At 41.6% G+C, this 27080-nt stretch overlaps 1 protein-coding gene across 1 annotated transcript in view; it reads left to right on the forward strand.

Annotated features, from left to right (window-relative positions):
- The first annotated feature begins 6210 nt into the window (after positions 1–6210).
- The window catches only part of LOC120066684 (talin-2-like), a 61123-nt gene continuing 40253 nt past the window's right edge, over positions 6211–27080 (forward strand). The window contains exons 1-15 of the mRNA XM_039018129.1: positions 6211–6346; positions 7123–7220; positions 7311–7440; positions 9307–9465; positions 9916–10058; positions 18472–18599; positions 18887–18950; positions 19098–19202; positions 20547–20702; positions 21881–21982; positions 22056–22132; positions 24909–25095; positions 25219–25332; positions 25796–25904; positions 26633–26841. Coding sequence (XP_038874057.1) covers positions 6211–6346; positions 7123–7220; positions 7311–7440; positions 9307–9465; positions 9916–10058; positions 18472–18599; positions 18887–18950; positions 19098–19202; positions 20547–20702; positions 21881–21982; positions 22056–22132; positions 24909–25095; positions 25219–25332; positions 25796–25904; positions 26633–26841 — 1917 coding nt within the window. The remainder of the gene's footprint in view (positions 6347–7122; positions 7221–7310; positions 7441–9306; positions 9466–9915; positions 10059–18471; positions 18600–18886; positions 18951–19097; positions 19203–20546; positions 20703–21880; positions 21983–22055; positions 22133–24908; positions 25096–25218; positions 25333–25795; positions 25905–26632; positions 26842–27080) is intronic.

Raw genomic sequence — 27080 nt, forward strand, 5'->3', positions numbered from 1 at the left:
ATTTATAGAGCTGTTATCTTCCGAATAAACTCTTAAAGACCTAGTAATATTTTACATCAATAGCAGTCAATATTAATCGTCACCTTATTTCAGTCTCATCTGAAAGTTGTAAATTCTTGGTTCTTCACGAACCCTGGCTAACAAGTTGAATCAGCAATACAAAATTGGGTTTAATTATTTATTTACTAAATACCTAACTAATCACACAGAATTATATACACAGAATGAATCATACCTTGATTACAAATTATGTCATAAAGGAAAACGTCCCTAGCGGACGGAACAGATATGACAGCTGGTTACACAAAAGAAAAGGGGGCAGGGTTTGAGTGAAAGAGCGGGAAGACTTGAGGAACCAAGAAAGAAGCCATGCTATCGTAAATACAGTATCTTATGCATTTCTAAATTACCGCCCATTTGGAAAAGGAAAATGCAATAAATATTTACTCTGAGCTGCGCTTCGGTAGGTTGGTGGTAGATGGAAGGCCGTGTTGCCCAACCGAGTCCTTTGTCCTTTGAAGAATGTCTCTGCTGGTAATTGGATACATTGTAGTAACGTCGTTGTGTGGTAGACGGGATACTCTGTTCTTTCCTAATTTACGTTTGCAGCTGCTGTTGCTAACTCGACGTCTAGGAGGTATCACTTCTGTAGTGAATAAGAGTTCAAAGTTCATACCATTCGCAACCAAAGCTCACGCTGATGCTGGCTTAGTTCTGTAGTTGACATGTTAGTCCTTTTCAACGCAGAGGCTGCAGACCTCACATACTTGGAACAGGAAGGTTACATTTTCGTCAAGGGCTTATAGTGGAGGGAGAAAAGGGGTGTGTTTCATAATTTACAACCTATGTCGCTTCACGTGGGCGGGCCACTGAGTCGGGCCTAATTCACTCATGAAAACCCAATTCTCAAATTTTAGAAGCTAAAATCACATTTCATCCCATCACATAATTTCATATTGAAACATTTAAATTGAACAACAATTCCATGTGAATCCGATAACTCTGATGTGTAGACTTTCCACTGTAGAGTTTATGTCAATCTATCATTGATGAGAATGTCTCAGATGACAACCGAACTGACATCATATTCATGAAGTACCACCGCATATGTTCAATTGGTCGGATTACCAGAATATAGTTCATTTCCCCCCACCTTCTGATGTTCCCAGAATCTCTGTTACCCAAGGGGTTTTCAAATTTCACATCAGTAGGGTAGAGAGAGGAAAAAGGGGGGAAGAGGTATTTATGACTGTCATAAACCTACCCCCAGGCCAACGTCATGACACTATGTAGCCTAACCAGGTTGTTGCAAGAATACAGAATTTTGTCTAGATTTTGGTGTTGCTAGAATAAAGAATAGAATTGAGAGGTTTCTGTTTTCTGTTACTGCCTCATTTGATTGTAAACCAAAAATGTTTTATTATGGTGTGTGTACTGAGTGCATCAATAAGGGATCATAGCTTTCGCCTGGTCAGTCTATTTCATGGAAAGAGCAGGTGTAGGTCAGGTTATTTTGGTCTAGTGCTGAGCGATTAACCGAAATGTCTGTTATTTAACTTTTTTTTAAACAACTAATTGACCGACATCGGTTAAATTATTTTAATTCCATTTAGTTCAGGGGTTTTCTATGAGCTTAATGTGCACATTGCGCAGTTTCTCTAGAGATAAATCAGACCAAGAACGAACTGTGCGATTTAGTAGGGTGTTGTAGTTTCCAACATGCCAATATTCTACATAGTTTTAGCACGCTTTCTGCGCTATTAACAAATTGAACTGGTACATTTCTTTATTTACTGTATGCAAGAAAATATTCTGCCTATTTTTATATTTAATTTAGGGCAGACAGGTTCCCTACCTTCTCCCCTTCCACTTGACTTCTCAATTTCTGTGGTAATGCTGCAATCAATTGGTTGTATTGAGCAAACATTCTTATACATTTTCGATAGCTGCATGTGTGACAACTCCACTAGCTTCCCACTGGGCACAGACGTCAATTCAACGTCTATTCCACATTAGTTCAACGTAATTTCATTAAAATGTCATGGAAACAATGTTGAGTCAACCAGTGTGCGCCTAGTGGGTTATTTTATTAGTATATTCATAATCACTGCACATTTGTGCAGCCAGTCTAATTGGTTTTGAACACATTTGAGAGGGTTCATCAGTACTGTATGTTATCATTTGACTTTAAATATCCTCTTTTAAGCCATCAAGCAGCTAGCTAGCTGTAAGTGTGTATAAAAAAACAGCTTGAAGTCATGGCCACAGCTATCTTCTCAATTACCTATAGTCTGACTTTAATTTTGATGTGGCATGAAAAAATATTTCATGCAGTTTACTATTCTGTTATTAGTCTTAAAGCCACCAAATACTTGAACTGCATTGTGGCAGTTTGTTGATGATGTCCCAATTCCACAAAACGTATTGATCAGCTATGATCAAACAAGCTCCAATGAAGTGATCATGTCAGGCCAACATGTCAGGGCTCCCGAGTGGCGCAGCGGTCTAAGGCACTGCATCTCAGTGCTAGAGGTGTCACTGCAGACCCTGGTTCGATCCCGGGCTGTATCACAACTGGCCGTGATCGGGAGTCCCTGTTGATTGTTTAACTATTTGACTGGTGCTGTAATGGTCCACCAGGCTGAGTTGCAGACAGTGCCTGGGTGTCCTCATGAGTTCTCCTCTCTGCTATTGTTATTACAACAAATCATGTGACACATACTGTATCCCTTCCAGATGGCTCCTGGCTCTTATTAAATTGTCCATGTTTACACTGCCCTCCCAGCTGCTCTTAGACACTTTCCTTCTATTTGCAGATCTCTAATGTGTTGAGTACTACACAAACCTAACTTAATACTGGAAGCCCTGTGGATGGAGGAGAGAAAGCCCTGGTAATGGTATAAGAGAGGACAGGGGGCTGGTAATACTATTTTAAGTCCACTTTGAAGCATCATGTTGCAGGGATACAGTAGAAGCCCATTCATTCTGTATGTTGATATATCTATCTCTGGTTGCGATCTGCTGTCTATGCTGTGTCCTCTCTGCTTAGTAATGGTTCGGTGTTGGCCTGAAAGCAGAGCTAATGAGAAGCTTGCTGCTGTTGAGTGTTTGCCAGAGGAGAGAGAGGAGAGGAACTCGGTGAGAAATGGGTTCTCGCTCTGCTGCTGCTACTGCTACCTCCTACTAGCTCTGCTCCATAGTAGTGATTATCCTCCGGGGTTTCCTCATGTGGCTGCTCCTGAGCTGTATCTCTTGCTCTCACTCTCTGTATTGCCTACCAGAGGAATGTTATCATTTTTCATGCATGATGTATTTATTTGATTCTATAAAGCTTTTTTTACGATGGGTGCCATCACCAATGCTTATCGGCGGCAAATGTAGACAGAGCTTTGTGCCTCCTACCCCTGCTAAGTGTATATATACCAAGGTCCCAAAGGAATGTCTGCACAGTTTCTGCTTTCACAAGAAAGTTTTACACTTTTGATTATCCCCACACGGCTATACTCTACTGCACCCTCAGGCCTGTGTGTGGCAAAGTCCATACTTGTGTGTGTGTGTGTGTGTGTGTGTGTGTGTGTGTGTGTGTGTGTGTGTGTGTGTGTGTGTGTGTGTGTGGCCTGGGTTAGCTGAGCCTCATGCGGCCTGTCTAACAAAGAATAACCATACACCTGAGCCACAAAAGTGTTGTAGGACTCCTGTGGCAGGCTGTATGGAGCAGAGCCATTACCTCTACCTCTTTGTGCTGATGGACTATCAGTAGAGAAGAGGCTTGCAGGGGGGCTGCAGGAGTAGGAGATAGTCACTACTATGAAAGACTGCTAGTCAGGGGGGCTGCAGGAGTAGAGGAGAGAGTCAATACTATGAAAGACTGCTAGTCAGAGGGGACATCATTCACAACCACGTCATTGGAAATATTTTTTCTGACAAAGATTTTGAGCAGATTTGCACTTGGATATACTTGTAATTGCAGATTCTTTACCCACTTTCTGACAGATTCAAACATAACCCAGACATCCAATAGCTCAGGCCCGTGTTCTCGTAGTTACCCATCTCATAGCCCTCTCTCTCTCCTCTCTTCAGATTGTCCTAAATATATTTCCTCATCAGGCACATTCCAATAAATCCAAACATTTTCTCAATCTAACCATTTGTGTCCCATGCTTCACCTATGGCCAATGGACTGTGTGGTATAACGCTCACATGAAGTAATATGCATTATAAACCTGGGGAAACTGACAAACACGGTTTGAAAAAATTAGCTGCAATTTATCTTTTAGCTCGGTCTTTTTTATTTTCCGAAATTTGCACTAAGAATGGCATAATCATTTTCTCTGAAATGGCTCACAGAACAATTGTATGGAACACACTTCCAAAGTATGGGGAAGCATTTTGTTATAGCTATATCTGGACTCTAAATGGAGTCAATTTGTTTATTCACAAGCACAGCTTCTATATGACCTTTGTCATTAAGAGGAACACAGAATGTCAACTCATTATCCATAATACAGTGTTGCCTTGTATAACATCTGAAAATGTTCTTGTCATCCGGATTTGACAGTGCACTGGGTAAAGGAAAAAATTCCTTAACTATATTCTGAACAAAAACATAACTGTTTGAGAGATCCATTGTGAACAGTTTTTCCTCCTGGCTAAGGGAGATATAAATCTAATAAATGGTGTCATTAGAGTTTTTTTCTGCATGTTTTCTCAAGTAGGAATAAGAACTACAGTGTATTTCAATCGGTTTGACTCCGATGTCTGCTTGTAGGGGGAGAGGGCAAATAATGATGATACTCTATAATGTCATCATTCTGGTAGAAGATATAACCCTATTTGGTAAAAGACCAAGTCTCTTTAGATTGTCCTAAATATATTATATTGTATATATTATATTGTATATAAATATTGTTATATTTTTTTTATGGCAAGAACAGCTCAAATAAGCAAAGAGAAACGACAGTCCATCATTACTTTAAGACATGAAGGTCAGTCAAGACGGAAAGAACTTTGAAAGATTCTTGAGGTGTAGTTACAAAAACCATCAAGCGCTATGATGAAACTGCCTCTCATGAGGACCGCCACAGGAAAGGAAGACCCAGAGTTACCTCTGCTGCAGAGGATAAGTTCATTAGAGTTACCAGCCTCAGAAATTGCAGCCCAAATAAATGCTTCACAGAGTTCAAGTAACAGACACATCTCAACATCAACTGTTCAGAGGAGACTGAGTGAATCAGGCCTTCATGGTCAAATTGCTGCGAAGAAACCACTACTAAAGGACACCAATAAGAAGAAGAGACTTGCTTTGGCCAAGAAACACAAGCAATGGACATTAGCAATGGACACAATGGACAAAAAATCTGTTGTTTTGTGTAATGAGACAAATGTGAGATTTTTGGTTCCAACCTCCATGTCTTTGTGAGACGCAGAGTAGGTGAACGGATGATCTTTGCATGTGTATTTCCCACCGTGAAGCATGGAGGAGGTGGTGTGATGCGGTGCTTTGCTGGTGACACTGTCTGCGATTTATTCAGAATTCAAGGCATACTTAACCAGCATGGCTACCACAGCATTCTGCAGCAATACACCATCCCATCTGGTTTGGGCTTAGTGGGATTATCATTTGTTTTTCAACAGGACAATGACCCAACACACCTCCAGGCTGTGTAAGTGCTATTTGACCAAAAAGAAGAGTGATGGAGTGCTGCATCAGATGACCTGGCCTCCACAATCACCTGACCTCAACCCAATTGAGATGGTTTGGGATGAGTTGGACTACAGAGGGAAGGAAAAGCAGCCAACACATGCTCAGCATATGTGGGAACTCCTTCAAGACTGTTGGAAAAGCATTCTAGGTGAAGCTGGTTGAGAGAATGCCAAGAGTATGCAAATCTGTCATCAAGGAAAAGGGTGACAACTTTGAAGAATCTCAAATATAATTAGATTTTTTAAATACTTTTTTGGTTACTACATGATTCCATAAGTGTTATTTCATAGTTTTAATGTCTTCACTATTATTCTACAATGTAGAAATTTGTAAAAAGAAAGAAACTCTTGAATAAGTAGGTTTATCCAAACTTTTGACTGGTACTGTATATATCCAGTGTCCATGTTATACACATTTCCTTGGCTAACTCAGAGTTATATCTGAACTGATCTGTTTTGTTTTTTCCAGGTGTGTAGGTTGGCAACGCCAATACACAACCAATCAAGATGGTGGCCCTTTCACTGAAGATCTGTGTCCGCCAGTGCAATGTGGTGAAGACCATGCAGTTTGAGCCCTGCACTCCTGTGTATGATGCCTGTAGGATCATCAGGGAGAGGGTTCCGGAAGCCCAGACTGGCCAAGGTGAGAGATTGGGCAAAGCTACTGTTAATGGGTAATGTCAGAACGTTTCACATGCATAAGGATCACTTTCACTAAGAACAAAATTGAAATACAAAAACTACACAATTACTTCTTTTTTTTTTTTACATCAGTCTGTACTAAATACTCCAGTGTCATTGTAATGCAATTGTCAAACAAGGCATTAGAGTGCCTGATCTCCAGGTCTGTCTGTCTGTCTGTCTGTCTGTCTGTCTGTCTGTCTGTCTGTCTGTCTGTCTGTCTGTCTGTCTGATAAAAACTGTTCAGAGCATTTTAAGCAGGAGATAAAAATCGATGTCACCCACAGCATTGCTTTCTGACTACAGACAGACAGAAAACAGTTTCAAAACAGTCGATGCGCTCTGTCTGAGGAAGCTGATTCAATCTGGGTCTGTGGGCGGTATTCTTCCCTGGGGGAGGTGTTAGCTAGGCATGCTGGAGAGGCTCTATAAGCTGTGAGCTCTCGTTAGGCTTTAGGACAGATTCATATCAGCTAGGCTAGAGGGTCTGATGGCAGACATAATTACCCTTCTTTCCCAACTGAATGTCATAACATGGATTATTCATGTGAATGTCAATGAGATCAGAAGAAGAGGCATCCTATGTATCATAAACAGTAACTACATGAGATGCAGTTAAATAGCATTGTCTTGTCAACATGTGTTCACTTAGTTGGCTTTTGCCATTTAAACAGTCAATCAAGCAACTGTTTCCATTACTAAATGTTACCCTAACACGTTCTCTGCTGTGTGTTTCAGCCTCTGATTACGGCCTGTTTCTCTCTGATGATGATCCCAGAAAAGGAATCTGGCTGGAGTCTGGGAGAACTCTGGATTACTACATGCTCCGGAACGGGGTAAAGCCCAATCATAGAGCCCAGGGCAGAGTCCCATCAAACATTCAATCAAAGGACTGCATATCATTCCCCTCTTTCCTTGTTTCTCAGGATGTCTTGGAGTACAAAAAGAAACAGAGGCCCCAGAAGATCAAGATGCTGGATGGGGCAGTTAAAACTATCATGGTGGATGACTCTAAAACTGTGGGAGAGCTGCTTGTAACCATATGCAGTAGAATAGGTGGGTAACCTCTCCAACTGGAATCTACACAAGTCAAACCATCCACTAGCCTCTCAGAGTAGGAGTGCTGATGTTACAGTTACCAGTTTTGGGACTGGTGCAGCAGATAATAGTTCCTGTAACACAGGATAAATGATGAAACAGGAGAACGTGGCTTCTCTTTCAAAGGTTTTCTCAATTATTTTATTCAACATTCTCTCAAGTGCAAATAGTATTTTTCCGTCTTTTCAGTGTATTTCAATGTTTTTTTATTTTTTTTACGTATATTTCATTTGTCTCCTAATCCCTGACATATTATTTCATAAACATATTAAAAAAATATTAAATTCCAATCCAATTCACATCCTAAAATTCTTTACATTTATACCCCAAACACATTTACTTATCTTAACTTTTATTCACTTGTTTACAGTAGGTTATAATTCTGTAGTTTACTGTTGTCCACTGTAGCCCCATAGGAGACTAAAACATGAAAGCCTTTAAAGACTGGTATAACTCATTAGAAGTTACTTTATACCCATGCTCAAAATACAGTCACCCAGTGTAAGAAGGGCTAATAGAAAGACAAGGCGATTGCAAATGACATTAATGCTAGTTATTGAAAAATGACTGAACATGCTAGCATAGTGTTAACCGAAGCTAGCAACCGACTGACCGGAGCTGCCAAAAGCTATCCGGAGCTAGCTAATAGCTAACTGGAGCTAGCTCTAAGCTAGCAGCTTTTCTGACATTTTACAGTACAACAATTACAAAGTTCTTAAACAGCACAGTTACAACATTAAATTGTCAGGAGTGTCTTTTTCAAAATAAAAATGTTCAGGTGTTAACCATTTGTTTTTTTCTAGATCAAAGGAATGCACAGCCATCATTTCATTTTATACTCGACATGCGTTTTCTGTCTAGTACGAAGTTACACAATTACTATGTTGTTCAAACCCATTACATTCACTTCAACAAGCAAGTTACACTGAATACCACAATATATTTTTGTATTTTTGCACTTTACTGACCTGTAACACGGGATAAATTATGAAACAGGAGAACATGACTTTTCTTTCAAAGGTTTTCTCAATTATGAGAACACACAGGTGCAGGACCGCATACAGTCCCAGTGCGAAGTGAACACGTCTCACTGGCCAACATTAGTATAAATGCATTGCAATGGTGAAACCTTGGACTGACATTTCAGTAAAAGCATTCTTCCCCAATACAGAGAAACAATACATAAACACAAATGTGACCATACATTTTGTGTGCGTCATACTGATCTAGGACCTGTCCATATACTCTTATTCATTAAGATCTAAAAGGCAAAACAGATCCTAGATCAACACTCCTACTCTGAGACCTTTTGTGGATACGGGCCCTGATCCTATTTATAGCTCACAGTTACTGGCTCCGCCATACATTATGGATGCAGATTCCCTAGCTTTTAGAACATTATATTTAGCTATGGTACTGGTATAGTCAAAGTTTTATACAGATATTTTTGATAGGGGAAAAAAGGCTTTTATTACACCATGTTGAAATTATGAGTGGTAATTGTGAAGCCAAAGACTGTGCTGTCCTCTCCTGTCATGTAGGTGTTCCCATAGCCATATACTGTATTTCAATTACGCTGGGCTGCCTGTGCCAAAACTCAATTGGGTGAGGAGAAGAGAGATGTCTGGCAGATCTCTTCATTGGCTGGTGTTTGTTTAGAGGGCTTTCTGCTTGGCTTCTCCTCTTCTGAGTTCCCACTTTAGTTTTCTGGCTGCTCTCCCGTTTCCCCCACTGGTACTTCTGATATGGCACAGCTCAAAGTGCTGGCTCTGTGCTCTAAACTGCTCCCTCTCTGAGAGTTTCCCGGCTGCCTCTCCTCTTCAGGAATCACCAACTACGAGGAGTACTCCCTGATCCAGGAGGCGGTGGAGGAGAAGAAGGAGGACGGTCATGGGACTGGCACCCTGAAGAAGGACAGGACTCTGCTCCGAGACGAGAGGAAGATGGAGAAGCTCAAAGCCAAGCTTCACACAGATGATGACTGTGAGTTTGAAAAGCACTTCCAAAAGAACACTGTTGTTTGTAGTCCAGTATTACATGCTTCCAGTCATCACCTCTACCCCTCTATCATTAAGTCCAATTTCTCACATTAGTAAGTAAGTCCAGTATCATCTCATTTGAACACGTTTTATACCTCAACTCAGTCATAGTACTGTATCAATGTTTAATGAAATTAAGATTGTAATTTCTGTCCCTTGGGGGTAAGATAACATTTGGAAAACATCATTGTATAAATCATCCTCAAACCATCACAAAATCTATCGTTATTCTCAGCAGAAGGTTATGCAAATTACTGCTCTCATGGTTTTAGACAAAAAATATATACATTTTTCCTTTTGGCTACATGTCTTTATGACTGTTTTATTTCACTGTCAGCATGTCCAATCCCAGTAGTAGAAGTGTATGCTACTGTGTATTTTTCTCTGTTGGCAGTGAACTGGCTGGACCACAGCCGGACGTTCAGAGAGCAAGGGGTGGAGGAGAGCGAGATGCTGCTGCTCAGACGCAAGTTCTTCTACTCAGATCAGAATGTGGACTCACGAGACCCTGTCCAGCTCAACCTCCTCTATGTACAGGTCAGACCTCTCTCACTGTGCTCATTCCTGTCCAACATGTAGTAAACTGAGCTCTTCAATTCTTTTCTCCTCTACTTAACAGTTAATCAAATGGCTACCCTGACTATTTGCATTGACCCACTTACTTTATTCTAATTATTTGCACTGACTCTTGCACAGGTCTTGATGTATACTCACTGGACTCTAACCACACACTCATACATACTATCTATCTTAAAATAGATAAAACTATACTAAATATATTCACGTCACCAAATAACTAATTAAAACGCACTGTTTTGCAATGACGACGGTCTACAGTAGCCTCAACATCACTCTCTAGGGTAGCACCATGGTGTAGCCGGAGGACCACTTGTTTCCGTCCTCTGGGTACATTGACTTCAATACAAAACCTAAGAGGCTTGTTGTTCTCACCCACTTCCATAGACTTACAAAGTAATTATGACAACTTCCGGAGGACGTCCTCCAACCTGTCAGAGCTCTTGCAGCATGAACTGACATGTTGTCCACCCAATCATAGCATCAGATAATTAATATAGTACTGAAAGCATATGCTACAGCTAGCTAGCACTGCAGTGCATACAATGTGGTGAGTAGTTGACACAAAGAGAGAGGAAGACAATAGCTTAACAGTTTTGAACAAATTGATTTCTTCAAAAATTAAAAAGCAATAGAGAGCGAGCTATATTGTGTTGTATATTTTTTTTCACTTTTACTTACTTAGCTAGCAAATGCAGCTAGCTAGTTTAGCCTACTCAAACACCCGGCTCAAACAGAGAGTGACTATGTTAGCTAGTTGGCTATGGCTATACAACACTGAAACCCTTCCAAGTCAAGGTTTTATTAATTTATTGCCACCCGGTGTAACTGCTAAACCGCTTGCTGCTTACTGTACTCTGTACTGCATGATTGTAGCAGGTTTACTAACGCATTAGTCAACATAGCTACTAGAACTACAACGTTAATATGGTGACATCAATGTAGGCTGTGTGTAGCGGTTAGCGGTTATGATATGAAAGTTTGGCTTAGAAAGATTTTTTTCGCCTGGTCACAGACAGCTGATGTGTTGTGCACTGAACTCCAAAAGCTAACAGAAAATGTGAGCGAATGAGAGCACGTAGATGCTAGATAGAATTGTACAACGATCAAAGGGATCATGCTAGATTGTAGCATCCTAATGATGGGTGTAGGGAAAATGTTTGTATCACATAGTAGCCTAACCTATCGATGTTACGTTGAGCTGGGTGAATGGAATATGAATGACAGACATCCAATATGCTGTAATAGAATAAGGCCTTGCTCATAATTTTTTTTTAGCATCCTCCCTCATCTTAAATGTCCCCGACCACAACTGATGCAGAGTCACTTTACCCCTACCTAAATGTACATATTACTAACCCGTACCCCTGCACATTGACTCATTGACCGGTACCCCTTGTATATAGCCTCATTATTGTTATTTTAGTGTGTTAATATTTTTAGTTAGCAAATGTTTCTTACTTTTTTCTAACTCTACATTGTTGGTTAAGGGCTTGTAAGTAAGCATTTCACGGTAAGGTCTACATGTAACAAATATCATTTGAATTGATTTACCGTCCTCCCTGACTGGTTCTGTAGTCCTACGGTCAATAAAACACACTTCAGCTCAAATACAGTTGGATATTCTGTCGAAGGCTATGGTGCTGGAACTCCTATAAAGCCTGGCTTGACATACTGTCCTATAGCCTTGCTGGTTCTGTTGGATCAGAGGCCAGCTGACTTATGCGGCCTTGCTGGTACTGCAGTTCTCAGAGGATGAGCTGGGCCTGGTTTACAGTATATGGATCACAGACCGGTTAGCTTGCCGTGCTGCTGTGCTGTGGCGATTGGGTCAGCATGGACTGGTTGTGCACTACAGCGTTGTTGTGCTCTACAGTATGGATGGAGTCTGAGTGAAAGAGAGAGAGGGCTGCTGAGACAGGGAGTCCCCTGGGGGGGTCAGCTGAGCCTGCATTACACAGGGCAGACTTTGCTCACTGCACGCCTCACTGCATCTGCATTAGCTTCCCCTGCCTTGAGTTGAAGAGGGGAGCTCCCCCCTAACACCTGAGCTCACAGAGGAGCATGCTATGCACAGTACTTTGTGCTGTTCTGTGAAGGAAGTGGTACACAGCGTTGTACGAGATCTTCAGTTTCTTGGCAATTTCTCGCATGGAATAGCCTTCATTTCTCAGAACAAGAATAGACTTGCGAGTTTCAGAAGAAAGTTCTTTGTTTCTGGCCATTTTGAGCCTGTAATCGAACCCACAAATGCTGACGCTCCAGACACTCAACTAGTCTAAAGGCCAGTTTTATTGCTTCTTTAATCAGAACAACAGTTTTCAGCTGTGCTAACATAATTGCAAAAGGGCTTTCTAATGATCAATTAGCCTTCTAAAATTATAAACTTGGATTAGCTAACACAACGTGCCATTGGAACACAGGAATGATGGTTGCTGAAAATGGGCCGCTGTACGCCTATGTAGATATTCCATAAAAAAATCTGCCGTTTCCAGCTAAAATAGTCATTTACAACATGAACAATGTCTACACTGTATTTCGGATCAATTTGATGTTATTTTAATGGATTCTTTTTTTTCAAAAACAAGGACATTTCTAAGTGGCACAACTTTTGAACGGTAGTGTACATACACACCCAACAAGCACACACTCAGAGACACAGTACATACCTTGCAAAAGTATTCAGACCCCATGGTTTTTTTCACATTTTGGTTAACAAAGTCTGATTTAAAATGTATATAATTGTCCATTTTTGGTCGACAATCTACACAAAATACTATGTGGAAGATTAGTATAATTTTTTTTAAAGATTAATTGAAATTAAATACCTAAAATATAGTTGTTGCGTAAGTTTTCAGCTCCCTGAGTCAATACATGAAACCCCTTCTGCATCGATTACAGCTGTGAGTCTATAAGAGATTTGCACACCTGGATTGTGCAATATTTGCCCATTATTCTTTACAAATTCTTTCATTTCTGTCAAGATGTTGGGGACCATGGCTAGACAACAATTTTCAACATTTAACATAGATTTTGAAGCAGATTTAAGTCAACTGTAACTTGCCCACTCAGGAACATTCACTGTCTTCTTGGTAAGCAACTCCAGTGTAGATTTTGGCCTTATCCTGCAGGTTATTGTCCTGCTAAAGGGGAATTCCTCTCCCAGTCTCTGGTGTAAACCAGACTGAAGCAGGATTTACTCTAGGATTTTGACTGTGCTTATTAGCTTATTAGAAAAACTCCCCAGTATTTGCCGATGTCAAGCATACCCATACCATGACGCAGCCACCACCATGCTTGAAAACAAGGCAGTTACTCAGTGTTGTGTTGGATTTGCCCCAAACATACAGTAAGGCTTTGCAATTAGGCCAAAAAGTGTATTCCTTTGATGTTTTTTGCAGTATTACTTGAGTGCCTTGTTGCATACAGGATGCATGTTTTAGAATATTAATTTCTCTATATGTGTGTTCTTCTTTTCACTCTGAAATGTAGGTCATTATTGTGAGTCACTACAATGATGTTGATTTATCCTCAGTTTTCTACCATCACAGACATTGAACTTTGTAGCTGTTTTAAAATCACCAATTAACATTTTTTTTATCCAGGGGAAGCTAATTGAGACCAGTGTCTCATTTATAAAGTTTGCTCTGAGGACCAAAAAAAACATGAATACAACAATAACAAAAAAAGATAAAAACTACAAGACAGTTATAAGTACATGACATCAGTATATTACAACTTACAATAACCAATTAAAATAGTTGCACACTTCAATTAACTCTTAACTGCCCTACTTGCACCAGGGACTCCAGGTGTAATTTCTTTTTTAGATATTCCATAACTGTGGTGCTTTACAACTGAAGGTGGATTTACCAAACTTTGTGGAGACAAGCGGGACCTCGAGTTAACCAACCCTGCGAACAGGTTTGGTATCTCATATTTTATATTTCAGCAGGGAACTGAGGTATGTTGGAAGCTTATGGAGTAGAGCTTTCTAAACAAGAAGGGAGTAATGAAGTGATATACAGGATTTTTGTGAGGTCCAGCCAACCTTCTGATACAGGATGCAGTGATGATTATTAAACCTGTCACCTTTTAATAAAGAGAATGACGCTATGGTAGACGGCATCCAAAGGTTTAAGAGTAGTGGCTGCTGCATTCAGGTAAATGGTGTCACCATAATCAAGAACTGGCAGAAAAGTTCTTGCAGTACAATCTGTTCAAGCAGTATAATCTACTTGCTGCTGTTCATGGAGAGGCTAGATCTATTTTTTTATTAAACAAGACCACTTTAATAACTTCAGAAGGATGACTGTATCTTTGATGTATGGGTGGTTTAATATATAATCCCCATCATAATTATTAACTTGACTATGCTTAAAGAGATATTAAATGTCTGATTTGTTGTTGTTACCTGGTCTTTGTAGTTGTATCTGTGCTTGAAATGAAATACTTGACTGAGGGACCTTACAGATGTTGTATGTATGGGGGACAGAGGAAGGTGTAGTCATTAAAAAATCATGTCAACCACTATTATTATCACCTTATTATGCGATTTGTGATGCCAAATTTTACTCATGAACTCATTTAATTTGAATAACAAAGGGGCTGAATACTTATACAATTACTATTTTAGTATTGCATTTTTTATTTATCTACACTGAACATAAATATAAACGCAACATGTAAAGTGTTGTTCCCATGATTCATGAGCTAAACTATAAGATTCCCAAAATGTTCCATATGCACAAAAAGCTTATTTCTCTCAAATATTGTACACACATTTGTTTACATCCCTGTTAGTGAGCATTTCTCCTTTGCCAAAATAATCCATTCACCTGACAGGGTGGCATATCAAGAAGCTGATTAAACGGCATGGTCATTACACAGGTGCACTTTGTGCTGGGGACAATAAAAGGCCACTCTAAAATGTGCAGTTTTGTCACACAACATAATGCCACATATGTCTCAAGTTTTTAGGGAGCATGCAATTGCCATGCTGACTGAAGGAATGTCCAACAGAGCTGTTACCGGATAATTGAATGTTAATTTCTCTACCATAAACCGCCTACAACGTTGTTTTAGAGAATTTGACAGTACGTCCAAACCGGTCTCATAACTGCACACCACGTGTAACTACTCCAGCCCAGGACCTCCACATCCGGCTTCTTCACCTGCGGGTTCGTCTGAGACCAGCCACCTAGACAGCTGATGAAACTGTGGGTTTGCACAACCAAAGAATTTATGCACAAACTGTCAAAAAACGTCTCTGGGAAGCTCATCTGTGTGCTCATTGTCCTCACTAGGGTCTTGAGACCTGACTGCAGTTCGGCATCGTAACCGCCATTCTTCCATGGCCTGCATACTCACCAGACATGTCATTCATTGAGCATGTTTGAGATGCTCTGGTCGACGTGTATGACAGCGCATTTCAGTTCCAAGCCAATATCCAGCAACTTCGCACAGCCATTTGAAGAGGGGTGGGGCAACGTTCCACAGGGCACAATCAACAGCCTGATCAACTCTATGGGATGAAGATGTGTCGCGCTGCATGAGGCAAATGGTGGTCACACCAGATACTGACTGGTTTCGGATCCACGCCCCTATTTTATTTTGTGACCAACAGATGCATGTCTGTATTCCCAGTCATGTGAAATCCATAGATTAGGGCCTAATGAATTTATTTAAATTGACTGATTTCCTTATATGAACTGTAACTCAGTAAAATGTTGCGTTTATATTTTTGTTCAGTAAAAAAAAAATGTTTTTCTTTCACTGACATTACATAGTATTGTGTTATTAAATTGTTGACAAAATATGACAATTAAATCCATTTGAATCTTTGTATTACAATAAAATGTGAAGAAATCCAAGAGGTCTGAATATTTTTGCAAGGCATTGTACATAAATACTATACTGTACATCAATAGTTAACTCCCTCCTTGTAATCCAAGCTGCCTCTGAGCTACAGTCCATAAATACATCTATAGTTAAGTCTCTCTTTCTCCCTATCCTCCCTTTCACTCTTTTATCTCTTCCTCTTGCCCTGACTCCCTTCTCTCATTCTCTGTTTTTGCCTCACGCCCCCTTAATCCCATATAAATCTTGACAAAATCACACACACACCCACACCCGCTGACTCTGGCACACATTGCAGGGCTCCATCATGCACTCCCTTCCTTTACAAACAAGCCCATATCCTTTCTCACAAAAACACAATTACACCCTCTATCTATTCCTCCCTTTTCTCCTCTTCCAGCTTTCCCCCTGTCTTTTTTCCCTCCACTCGGGCACGCAGAGTCTCACACACATGGTGACAGAGTGAGAAGAGTAGCAGCATTCTTAGGCTGGAACACACCCCAGGCCACACATCCACTCTCTGACTCCTTCCTTCCAAGAGACTTTTGCAGTTCTCTCCTCAGCCCCGTCTCAGGCACATGACTGTACTACACATGCTTCCTGTCAATGTCTATATTCTGGTACGATGGAACAGTCCTCATTCACCATGCAGCCATTACCATAGGAATCTGAGTTAGTAGGTTAATATAGTGAGTGTGTAGATTATGATCTCATCCCTGGCATTCCTTCGGGAAAGCCTCCTAGCGATGAGCTCCAATGTTTATTAATGATATGTAGCTTCCATGAGCTCATCCTCCCACCCCTCCACGCAGCGGGGGTCTCTGCCAGATACAGCCCCAGCCTTAATACCCAGACACTCCTCTCCTGACACACATCTCTACTCCACTACTACAGGAAATGCACTATTGAGCCCAATGGCAACAGCCTGTGTGTGTGTGTGTGTGTGTGTGTGTGTGTGTGTGTGTGTGTGTGTGTGTGTGTGTGTGTGTGTGTGTGTGTGTGTGTGTGTGTGTGTGTGTGTGTGTGTGTGTGTGTGTGTGTGTGTGTGTGTGGCACTAAAGTGTTTGAGCTCATTGTTTTTCCAAATTATGGGGTTGTGTCCTGCTTTTGATGATGTGTTCAGTAATCCAGTCTACAGGTGTTCTAAACCTAATATGCCTTGTGTTTTGCTGTGAAACAACTATTCTCGTTATCTTGATATGCCTATTGATTGATTGGCTGGTTAGTCAGGTGATTTACAGTGGTATATATTAAACAATTTTACAATTGTCAGCGTTTGTTTATGGCTGTAGTATTCCGCCCAGGCTAATGGTTGAACTCTTTAGGTTACAGTACAGTGGGCTGATTGACATCAGTGTTACAGCCCCAGGCTGAGTCAGGACATCTGGACTGTTATGAAGCTCCTCCTCCAGTACAGTACAACCCTGCTTCTTCTAAAGGGGCTCACAACTGGTTGTCCTTGAATGGCCTTGTACTGGAGAACAGATGGCCCCACTCATACTGATCAGCACCGCTCTAAAGAGGTGTTTAGTCTGAGATTTAGACAATCTTCAACAGATAGTGCTGTTTAGCTTGCAGTTGATGTAATGAGACATTAAAATGAGCTGGGCTGAGTCTGTGCCGTCTGAGGCTGAAAGCACGGAGAGAGGCTTTCTCACTGTCAGTCAGGCATCTCAGCATTAGAAGCCATTAATCTTGCAAGGGAGAGAGAGATGGAATATATACAGGCCCCTTGAGGAAACACAAGGTACTATAAGTCAGCTAATTTAAAGATGTGCTGGGTTCCTCTCCACACAAAATCAGTGTCACCCTCAACTACCTGAACGGTTTTAGATAGCGTAGAGTAGGCCACGTTTTCAGGTAATGCTTTAATGGATGGATGAGATATTGAAATATAACAGATGTCTTAGATGATTGGTGACAAATTGTACATTCCAAGTAGGTCTTGATTGAAGTGTATTGAAAATATAATTATTGTTGTGGCCAAACGGGCCAGGTTGCTACAGTACATGACTTCTATCAGGCATTATTGAGGCCTGGGTAGTCTTAATGTAGACTTTATTTACGTCCTGTTTATTGTTTTACATACACTTCGTGCATATTGTACTAATAAAAAATTACTCAAGTTGCTCTTTAACAGTTTATTAATGAAAGATTGTGGATCAGTCTGCAATGTTGATGCAATATTCTGAGAAATTGCAATATATATTGACGTCTTTGTGATAATACTGTACGTCACCATTGACTGTGATGATGAATGATTGAGGCTGTTAGAGATTGATATGTTAGCTAATGTCTTGGATTGCTATACAAACTAATCTTGTTTGGTTCCCCTGAGTCCATTAATCTCAGTAAAGTGTTTGTGTGATGTCCCTGCTCTTGGGTTACATGTATTCACTTAGCAGGCATTCTTATCTGAAGCAACTTTTAATCCAGAAACTGCAGCATTACTCTCTAGTTTGAACTCAGTATAAAGTCAAACTTTCTCTCTTCTGTCTCTCTTTCTCTCCTCTAGGCCAGAGATGACATACTGAATGGCTCCCACCCTGTTTCATTTGATAAAGCCTGTGAGTTCGCTGGAATTCAGGCCCAGATCCAATTTGGCCCCCACGTCGAACACAAACACAAGACTGGATTCCTAGAGTAAGCCCTTTTATCAGATGGCATTATCAACAATAACACTATTGTATCCAACACTACCATTCTGTACATTTCAATCTTATTTAGACACAATACTAGCATCTTAGTTTAGGAGAAATCCTTTTTTTTGTCATACCTATTTGAGTGCAGTACTCAACGGCATACGAGAATGATAACACTTGTGAATGTAGGTACTGAGGCAAGAATGACCTTGTGTGAAAACATGTTTTGGAAAGGGAATGTCTGTACATGATGAGTGTAAACTTGTAAAATGTGATTTATCTCCATAGCCTTAAGGAGTTTCTACCCAAAGAGTACATCAAGCAGAGAGGTTCAGAGAAGAAAATATTTGTGGTATGTTCAGTATTATGCAATATGTTGTGGACATATGGATTCATATGTTATGAAAGGAAAATTTAAAGCAGTGCAATTCCCAAATATTCTACTGTTTTAAACTCTGAAAGGTTCATATTGCTGTATCTATTTCCCTCTGATCGTCAGGATCACAAAACCTGTGGAGAAATGACAGAGATTGAGTCCAAAGTAAAGTATGTGAAACTAGCGAGGTCCCTTCCGACATATGGGGTCTCCTTCTTCCTGGTGAAGGTAAGATATAAGGAGAGAGGCTTGTGTTCTCCAACAGACAGTAAAATTAATGATTTACTGTGTAAATACAGTTTACTGCAAGGTTAAGATTAGGTGTGTGAGTGTGTGAGAGAGAAAAATCACAGCCAAAAACATAGAAGCACATTTTGGGAGTTTATTGCAACCTTCCATTTGATATATGTCACTCTTAAACCTGCTCAGTGCTCCCAGAACAAGCATTCCCTAACTGTAAGGCTCTTAGATATGATCAAAGTTTATTGGTTGCGTACACAGTTTAGCAGGTGTTATAGCGGGTGTAGCAAAATGCTCACGTTGCTAGCTGCTAACAATGCAGTAAAATGTCAAACAATTAAAATGTAAGGGACTTTTTTTCTCCAAACATACAAGAAATCAAGGAACTTTGAATGAAAGATATAGAAGGAATTCAGCCTGTCTGGTGGTGGTGAGACTACGGCCATTAAAAGCTCTCTGACATTAGTTCAACCTGTGGTGCTGTGAGTCCCAGACCAGCAGATGTTTTAAAAACCTCACCAACTTACCTTGTATGAAATACAAGCTTACTGATTTAAGATACTCTCTCTAACATGGCAAACCACTTCAGATTCCAAAATCTGACTTCCTGAGTTGAATACACTGTGAACAACTACTTGAATAAGCTAAGACAATGAACACCTGGAATAGTTCTCTATACATAGCTGCCATAATAATCAAGATAATGTTATCTGCCCTTGTATGAAAATCATTGAGTCTGTACAAGCTGCTCTAAAGCTGTTACCTTGTTCCATTATTGGAGCTCTACTTTTTGACCCTGAAATAAAAACAATAGCCTGGAGAAGTGAAAAGGTAGTTTCCTCCTAACCGTTAATTTTGTGTAGTGTTCAGCTTTGCTGGAGTGGAGCCAAGAGTAGGCTCATGATCTGAAGTGAGGCGTAATGGATTGTGTGTGGGCAGAGAAGAGGAGGGCACTAGAGCCAGTCAGAGTCAGTCTGCTGCTGGAAACTCCATCCTGACACACTGATGCCAGGCTGAGGCTGAGGCTCCCCTAGCAACAGAGGCCTAGCCTGGGGAAGGAGGGACTGGGGATGGCCTGTTCAGCAGAACAGCAGGGAGGCCCGGTTAAACAAGCCTGAACTCTGCAGGGTCAAACACCATCCGCCCTCCTCCTCCTCCACTAGGGCTCCTGACTCAGGACAGACAAACGGAACAGTGCATGTGTGCTATCTATGGCAGGCAGCTGTGCTCTGCTGCTGTTTTAATTTCTCAGAATAAAGAGATGCCCCCAGTTTTTCATCTGTGTAGGCGTTTAACACCTATGAAAATATGATCTTATGTCTTGTCTGTTAGGAAAAGATGAAAAGCAAGAATAAGCTGGTCCCACGGTTACTGGGGATAACCAAAGAGTCGGTGATGCGGGTGGAAGAGAAGACTAAAGACGTGGTTCAGGAATGGCCCCTAACCACGGTGAAGAGATGGGCTGCTTCTCCCAAGAGCTTCACCCTGGTATGACCTCGTCTCAGTCCACTCCAATCCAACATTCACAGGAACACATTCTACACTCTTAAGGCTTGCACAGATCGCACCGAATGTGGATTTAGCATTTGTCTGGCGAACGATCAGCGCACTGTGTTTTAGGGACCACCTGCTGTAGAGGTCTGACTGCCGACATTTTTCACGTGATTCTACATGGAAAATTGGTGCGCACTCGGTTTGCAATTTATGTTCAGAGGTGATAAGTACTCTCGGCCAGCAAACGCTAGTGGTGTGTCTGAGCCCTTAACCTCATCTGTCCCTACATCTCATTATAGCAACAGAAATACACTATATATACAAAGGTATGTGGACACCCCTCCAAATTAGTGGATTCGGCTATATCGGCCACACCGTTGCTGACCGGTGTAGTGTAACTGCAAAATAGTATGTGTTGTTGATACTACCCCCAATCCACAGTGTTATTGTTTTCAATAAACAGTTATGTTAGTGTATATATTAGACTGTGTAAACAAGGGATTTTACTAGAAGAATGTGAAGCACTTGGATGTTTTATTTATTTGAGTCCTTTTTCAATTTAGTGTTTTGGTTGTTGTCAACACTGTTGTTTTTTACATTTTATTTCTTCATCTCGTTTTTTTAAACCAGATTGCGTTGAAGATTAATAGGGAGTACAATTTTGAAACATACTCGGAGGTGCATTTGCCAACATTGATTTGATTGTAGTATCACATTCCTGTCTCGCTTAGGAAGCCGTTGAAGTATATGGAGTTAGATATTAAAATGAGTATGTCTCATATTTTATCAGCTCTTTGAAGACTTCAGGATCGTAGTGGAATGGAGTCAAAGTATGTCTGTTCATCAGGAGAAGGAATGCTGAAGGTGTTGCCATCATACTGTTAGTCCATTCAAAGATTCTTTCTAAGCACTACAACATCTTCCTGTGCTTGTGTAGAAGGAAGGGAACTTTGTGAACTTAGAGCACAGCATGGCAAAGAGCTGTGACACATGCTGTACTCCCCATACGACAACACATACACTTCTCAATTTCCTTGATATGAATACTATGAGCCTATATAATGACAGATAGGGATTTATGTGATGACGATATTGCCACGAGAGTAATCTATTCTAGTGGACCTGTACTGTAACTTCATTGTCTCTCCTGACAATCTTGTTGTACCCTGCAGGATTTTGGGGAGTACCAGGAAAGTTACTACTCTGTTCAGACCACAGAGGGGGAACAGATCTCTCAGCTGATTGCAGGATACATCGACATCATTCTCAAAAAGGCAAGTCAAGATAAACCAGAAACACTTCCCAAAAGTATTTTCTTTTGACACCTTTTGTTATCCCCTTCCACAGAAGCAGAGTAAGGATCGTTTTGGTTTGGAAGGAGATGAAGAGTCCACCATGCTGGAGGAATCTGTCTCTCCAAAGAAGTAAGGATCCCTCATACTGCACATACTATACAATACATAGGATGCTGGCCTATTTACATTGAGAATGCTGACCATCCATATTCAGGGACTACAGACAGGTTATTCCTCATGTCAATGTAAACCTTGATTTAATTGTGCATATACTGTAATCACATTTCTGCCTGCCCGGCATTACACCCCTGAGAAAAATAACACGAAATGAGTTAGACTCTGCATCCTGAATTTTCCAATAACATACAGTACTTGTGAGATCATGTGTTCTCTGAAACATGATAACAGAATGCCCTCGGTTGTCCCTCTCTCCTTAAGGAATATTAGCTTTTATGTTTATTTTTTCTGACCTCCATAAGAAAAATACCCCAGGGCAAGACGGATATATTAGTATTCTGCAAACAAAAACGAAATCATCAGGAAGACATTAATAAAAGGGATACTTCTTGAGTTTTATCTACTTCCCCAGAGTCAGATGAACTCGTGGGTACCATTTTTATGTCTGTGTTTTTATGTCTGTGTTGGGTGGGGGGGGGGGGGGGGGGGGGGGTGCATTGGGATTATTTAAGATACTCTTTGAAGAGGTAGGGTTTCAGATGTTTTCAGAAGATGGGCAGGAACTCTGCTGTCCTAGCTTCAGAGGGAAGCTGGTTGCACCATTGGGCTGCCAGGACAGAGAAGAACTTGGACTGGGTTGAGCTAGGGGTGGGAGGACCAAGATACCAGAGGTGGTTGGGGTATGAAGGTAGTTAGAGGTAGTTTCGCAAACCAATGCTAACTAGTGTTAGCGCAATGACTGGAAGTCTATGGACATCTGCTAGTCAGTCATTATGCTAAGACTAATTAGCAATTGCGCAAGCGCTAGTTATCAACTTCCTTCAAACTGCAAGCAGAGACATAAAAATGGTATCCACAAGTTATCTGACTCTGGGGAAGTAAAGGGCCTCATTGCCAAAATCCTGAAGTATCCTTTTAATTTGTCATGTTCATGGAAGCCATTTTGAATTTTTTTATTCTTATCTCCGATGATCACAGCTAGCCTAGTTTTTATCCTTGCTTGGCGTTGCAGCTTGACTCCTACAGTATATAAACTCAGCAAAAAAAGAAACGCCCTCTCACTGTCAACTGCGTTTATTTTCAGCAAACTTAACATGTGTAAATATTTGTTTGAACATAAGATTCAACAACTGAGACATAAACTGAACAAGTTCCAAAGACATGTGACTCGCAGAAATTGAAAATTGTGTCCCTGAACAAAGGGGGGGGGGGTCAAAATGTGAATTAAGTCAGTATCTGGTGTGGCCACCAGCTGCATTAAGTACTACAGTGCATCTCCTCCTCATGGACTGCACCAGATTTGACAGTTCTTGCTGTGAGATGTTATCCCACTCTTCCACCAAGGCACCTGCAAGTTCCCGGACATTTCTGGGGGGAATGGCCCTAGCCCTCACCCTCTGATCCAACAGGTCCCAGACGTGCTCAATGGGATTGAAATCCAGGCTCTCCGCTGGCGATGGCAGAACACTGACATTCCTGTCTTGCAGGAAATCACACACAGAACGAGCAGTATGGCTGGTGGCATTGTCATGCTGGAGGGTCATGTCAGGATGAGCCTGCAGGAAGGGTACCACATGAGGGAGGAGGATGTCTTCCCTGTAACACACAGCGTTGAGATTGCCTACAATGACAACAAGCTCAATCCGATGATGCTGTGACACACCGCCCCAGACCATGACGGACCCTCCACCTCCAAATCGATCCCGCTCCAGAGTACAGGCCTCGGTGTAATGCTCATTCCTTTGACGATAAATGCGAATCCGACCATCACCCCTGGTGAGACAAAACCGCGACTCATTAGAGAAGAGTACTTTTTGCCAGTCCTGTCTGGTCCAACGACGGTGGGTTTGTGCCCATAGGCGACGTTGTTGCCAGTGATGTCTGGTGAGGACCTGCCTTACAACAGGCCTACAAGCCCTCAGTCCAGCCTCTCTCAGCCTATTGCGGACAGTCTGAGCACTGATGGAGGGATTGTGTAACTCGGGCAGTTGTTGTTGCCATCCTGCACCTGTCCCGCAGGTGTGATGTTCGGGCATCTGGGCATCTTTCTTTTGGTGTTTTTCAGAGTCAGTAGAAAGGCCTCTTTAGTGTCCTTAGTTTTCATACCTGTCACCTTAATTAATTGCCTATCGTCTGTAAGCTGTTAGTGTCTTAACGACCGTTCCACAGGTGCATGTTCATTAATTGTTTATGGTTCATTGAACAAGCATGGAAAACAGTGTTTAAACCCTTTACACTGAAGATCTGTGAAGTTATTTGATTTTTACAAATTATCTTTGAAAGACAGGGTCTTAAAAAAGGGACATTTCTTTTTTTGCTGAGTTTATAATACAGATAGACTGTTGTCCTGTCACGCCGAGCCCAGACACCGAGTGTGTCTCATAGCGGATCCTGCTGGGATAGACACTGGGCATCATATCACTCCCTGCTGTTTAGGGGCCAATAGACTCATGTTTTGTTTCTCAGCACGGAACATAATTGCTGCCTCTCAAAATAAGCAGTAATTAACCAATAGTGAATGTGACAATCTGTTTACAGGGGCAGTGGAACAGCTCTTTTCATGTGTTTTAGTCTATCAGTACTAACTCACTGTTATGGCTCTGTTACTACTATCCTATTTTTATGGAGAAAATACTGAGTATTATGTTTCCTTATCAGAAGATGCCCTGTAAAGGTCCTAACATCCATCTCCCTCTCTCTCTCCATCGTTCTCTCTCTCTCCTCTCAGGTCGACCATCCTGCAGCAGCAGTTTAACAGGGTGGGTCGTGTGGAGCATGGCTCGGTGGCACTGCCAGGTATCATCCGCTCCGGGTCCATCGGTGGCCCTGAAAACACCTTCAACATGGGCACCATGCCCTCTGCCCAGCAGCAGATCACCACAGGGCAGATGCACAGAGGACACATGCCCCCGTTGGTGAGCATGCCCGCTGGCACCCATACCAATGTCACACAGTAGGAGCAGTGATGTGCAGAGAACCTTGCTTACACCATCACTAACTACGATCTTTGTCTGTGTAAAATGTGTGTGTGTTGTCAGAGCTTGGCCCAGCAGGCCCTGATGGGGACCATTAACACCAGTATGCAGGCAGTGCAGCAGGCCCAGGCTGATCTGGGGGAGGTAGATAACCTGCCTCCTCTGGGACAGGACATGGTGAGTTCCCTCCTCCATTCACTGGACTAATCCCCCTTCACACACCACAGCCACAAAATTACACCATTCAATACTGCTCAACTTCTCCCACACGTTGAACCTTTTAGTCCACGCAGCCTGGTCAGTGAAGATTAATTTACTCTTTTTTTTTTTGGCGTTTTTGGAAAATATATTTTTGTATCCCATTAAATGTATTCTTTTAAAGTTTGGCATTTTTCCTCTATATGTGCTTAGATAAGCATACTGTAGAGAAGGGCTGAGTTTGTTCGTCTTTTTGAACTCCCATGTTTCACGTGTAAATAGGTGGTGGAAATTGACTCTAAATATGAAAGATGTACTTTAAAGCTGGAAACTGGTTGTGAAGAAGCCCTAGTCCTGATTTAAAAAATATATATATATATATGAGCTGAAAATCCCCCACTGTGATGAAAGCCAATACCCGTCCTTCTCCCTCTCCTGAAAGGCGTCCAGAGTTTGGGTTCAAAACAAAGTGGATGAGTCCAAACATGAAATCCACTCTCAAGTAGATGCCATAACTGCCGGAACAGCATCTGTGGTTAATCTTACTGCAGGTGAGTGCCCAAGAGTTTCCTTACTGATATTTGGAACCATGTACTCATGTAGAGTTTTCTGTTATATTTGCACGAGAATCCTTGTTTATGAAAGGCCTCTAGACTTAGCTCGAACATGCCCTCTTAAAAATAACAGCCGCTTATCTTCAAGGGCAAAACCCACAGGGATAGAATCAAAACACACATTTTCTAAGTCGATCTGGAATGACTAGGGAGGAGGGGTCTGAGTTCCCTTTCGATAATGGAGCATTTCCCATTTGCCCTAATAAATATTTCCATTGATGAATAAATAGTGAGCGTGTTGTCCTGAAGCTTAACTAGCTGACAGCCTCTCCATGCTGTCCTCTCCCTGCCTCCTGTCTGGAGCTGTGCCATGCTGCTCCACACTGCTCCCTGCCAGCCTTTCAATAGGTTTTAATCTATCCCAGCCATCTGTTGAATGGCACTGAGGCTCCCTGTTATCATCCAATAGAAACTTTTACCTCTCCACAAATGACTATCACTTCTCTCTCGCTCTCTCTCTCTCTCTCTCGCTTTCTCTCTGTGTGTGTGTGTGTGTGCGTTTGTCTCCACAATACCATATCCAATGTGTTTTCATTATAATGATAGTGACACTGATGTGTGTGTTATTATGGCACCACTCAGGTTGCTGCTTGTGGTTTGGGCTGAGAGAGTGGCAGAGCAGAATGTATAACAAAGGGTTAACGAGGACTGTCTCTTTTCCCTAGGTGACCCTACAGACACAGACTACACAGCAGTTGGCTGTGCCATCACCACCATCTCCTCCAACCTGACAGAGATGTCTAGGGGGGTGAAGCTGCTGGCAGCGCTGGTGGAGGACCAGGTGGGCAGCGGGCAGAACCTGATGGGAGCTGCCAGGACCCTGACAGGGGCCGTCTCTGACCTGCTCAGGTCTGTGGAGCCTGCAGCTGGAGAGGTACAGACACAAAACGGCACTGTTCTACCAATCACATCTGCTCTATTCTCCGTATTACAATGATTACACAGAGATTGAGACGTACTGCATGTGGACTCCCTTTTAACAAAGACACTAGTGTGTTTCTTTTAGTGTGTTTTCGAAAACAATAATGATGTGTTCTGTAGAAATAATCACTGGGAGCTGGTGATGTGAACTGTATCTGAGAGCAGCGGAGTGCTGTGATTGTGCTGTGGTGC

Source organism: Salvelinus namaycush, chromosome 21, assembly GCF_016432855.1.
Source record: "Salvelinus namaycush isolate Seneca chromosome 21, SaNama_1.0, whole genome shotgun sequence".
Lineage (NCBI taxonomy): Eukaryota > Metazoa > Chordata > Actinopteri > Salmoniformes > Salmonidae > Salvelinus > Salvelinus namaycush.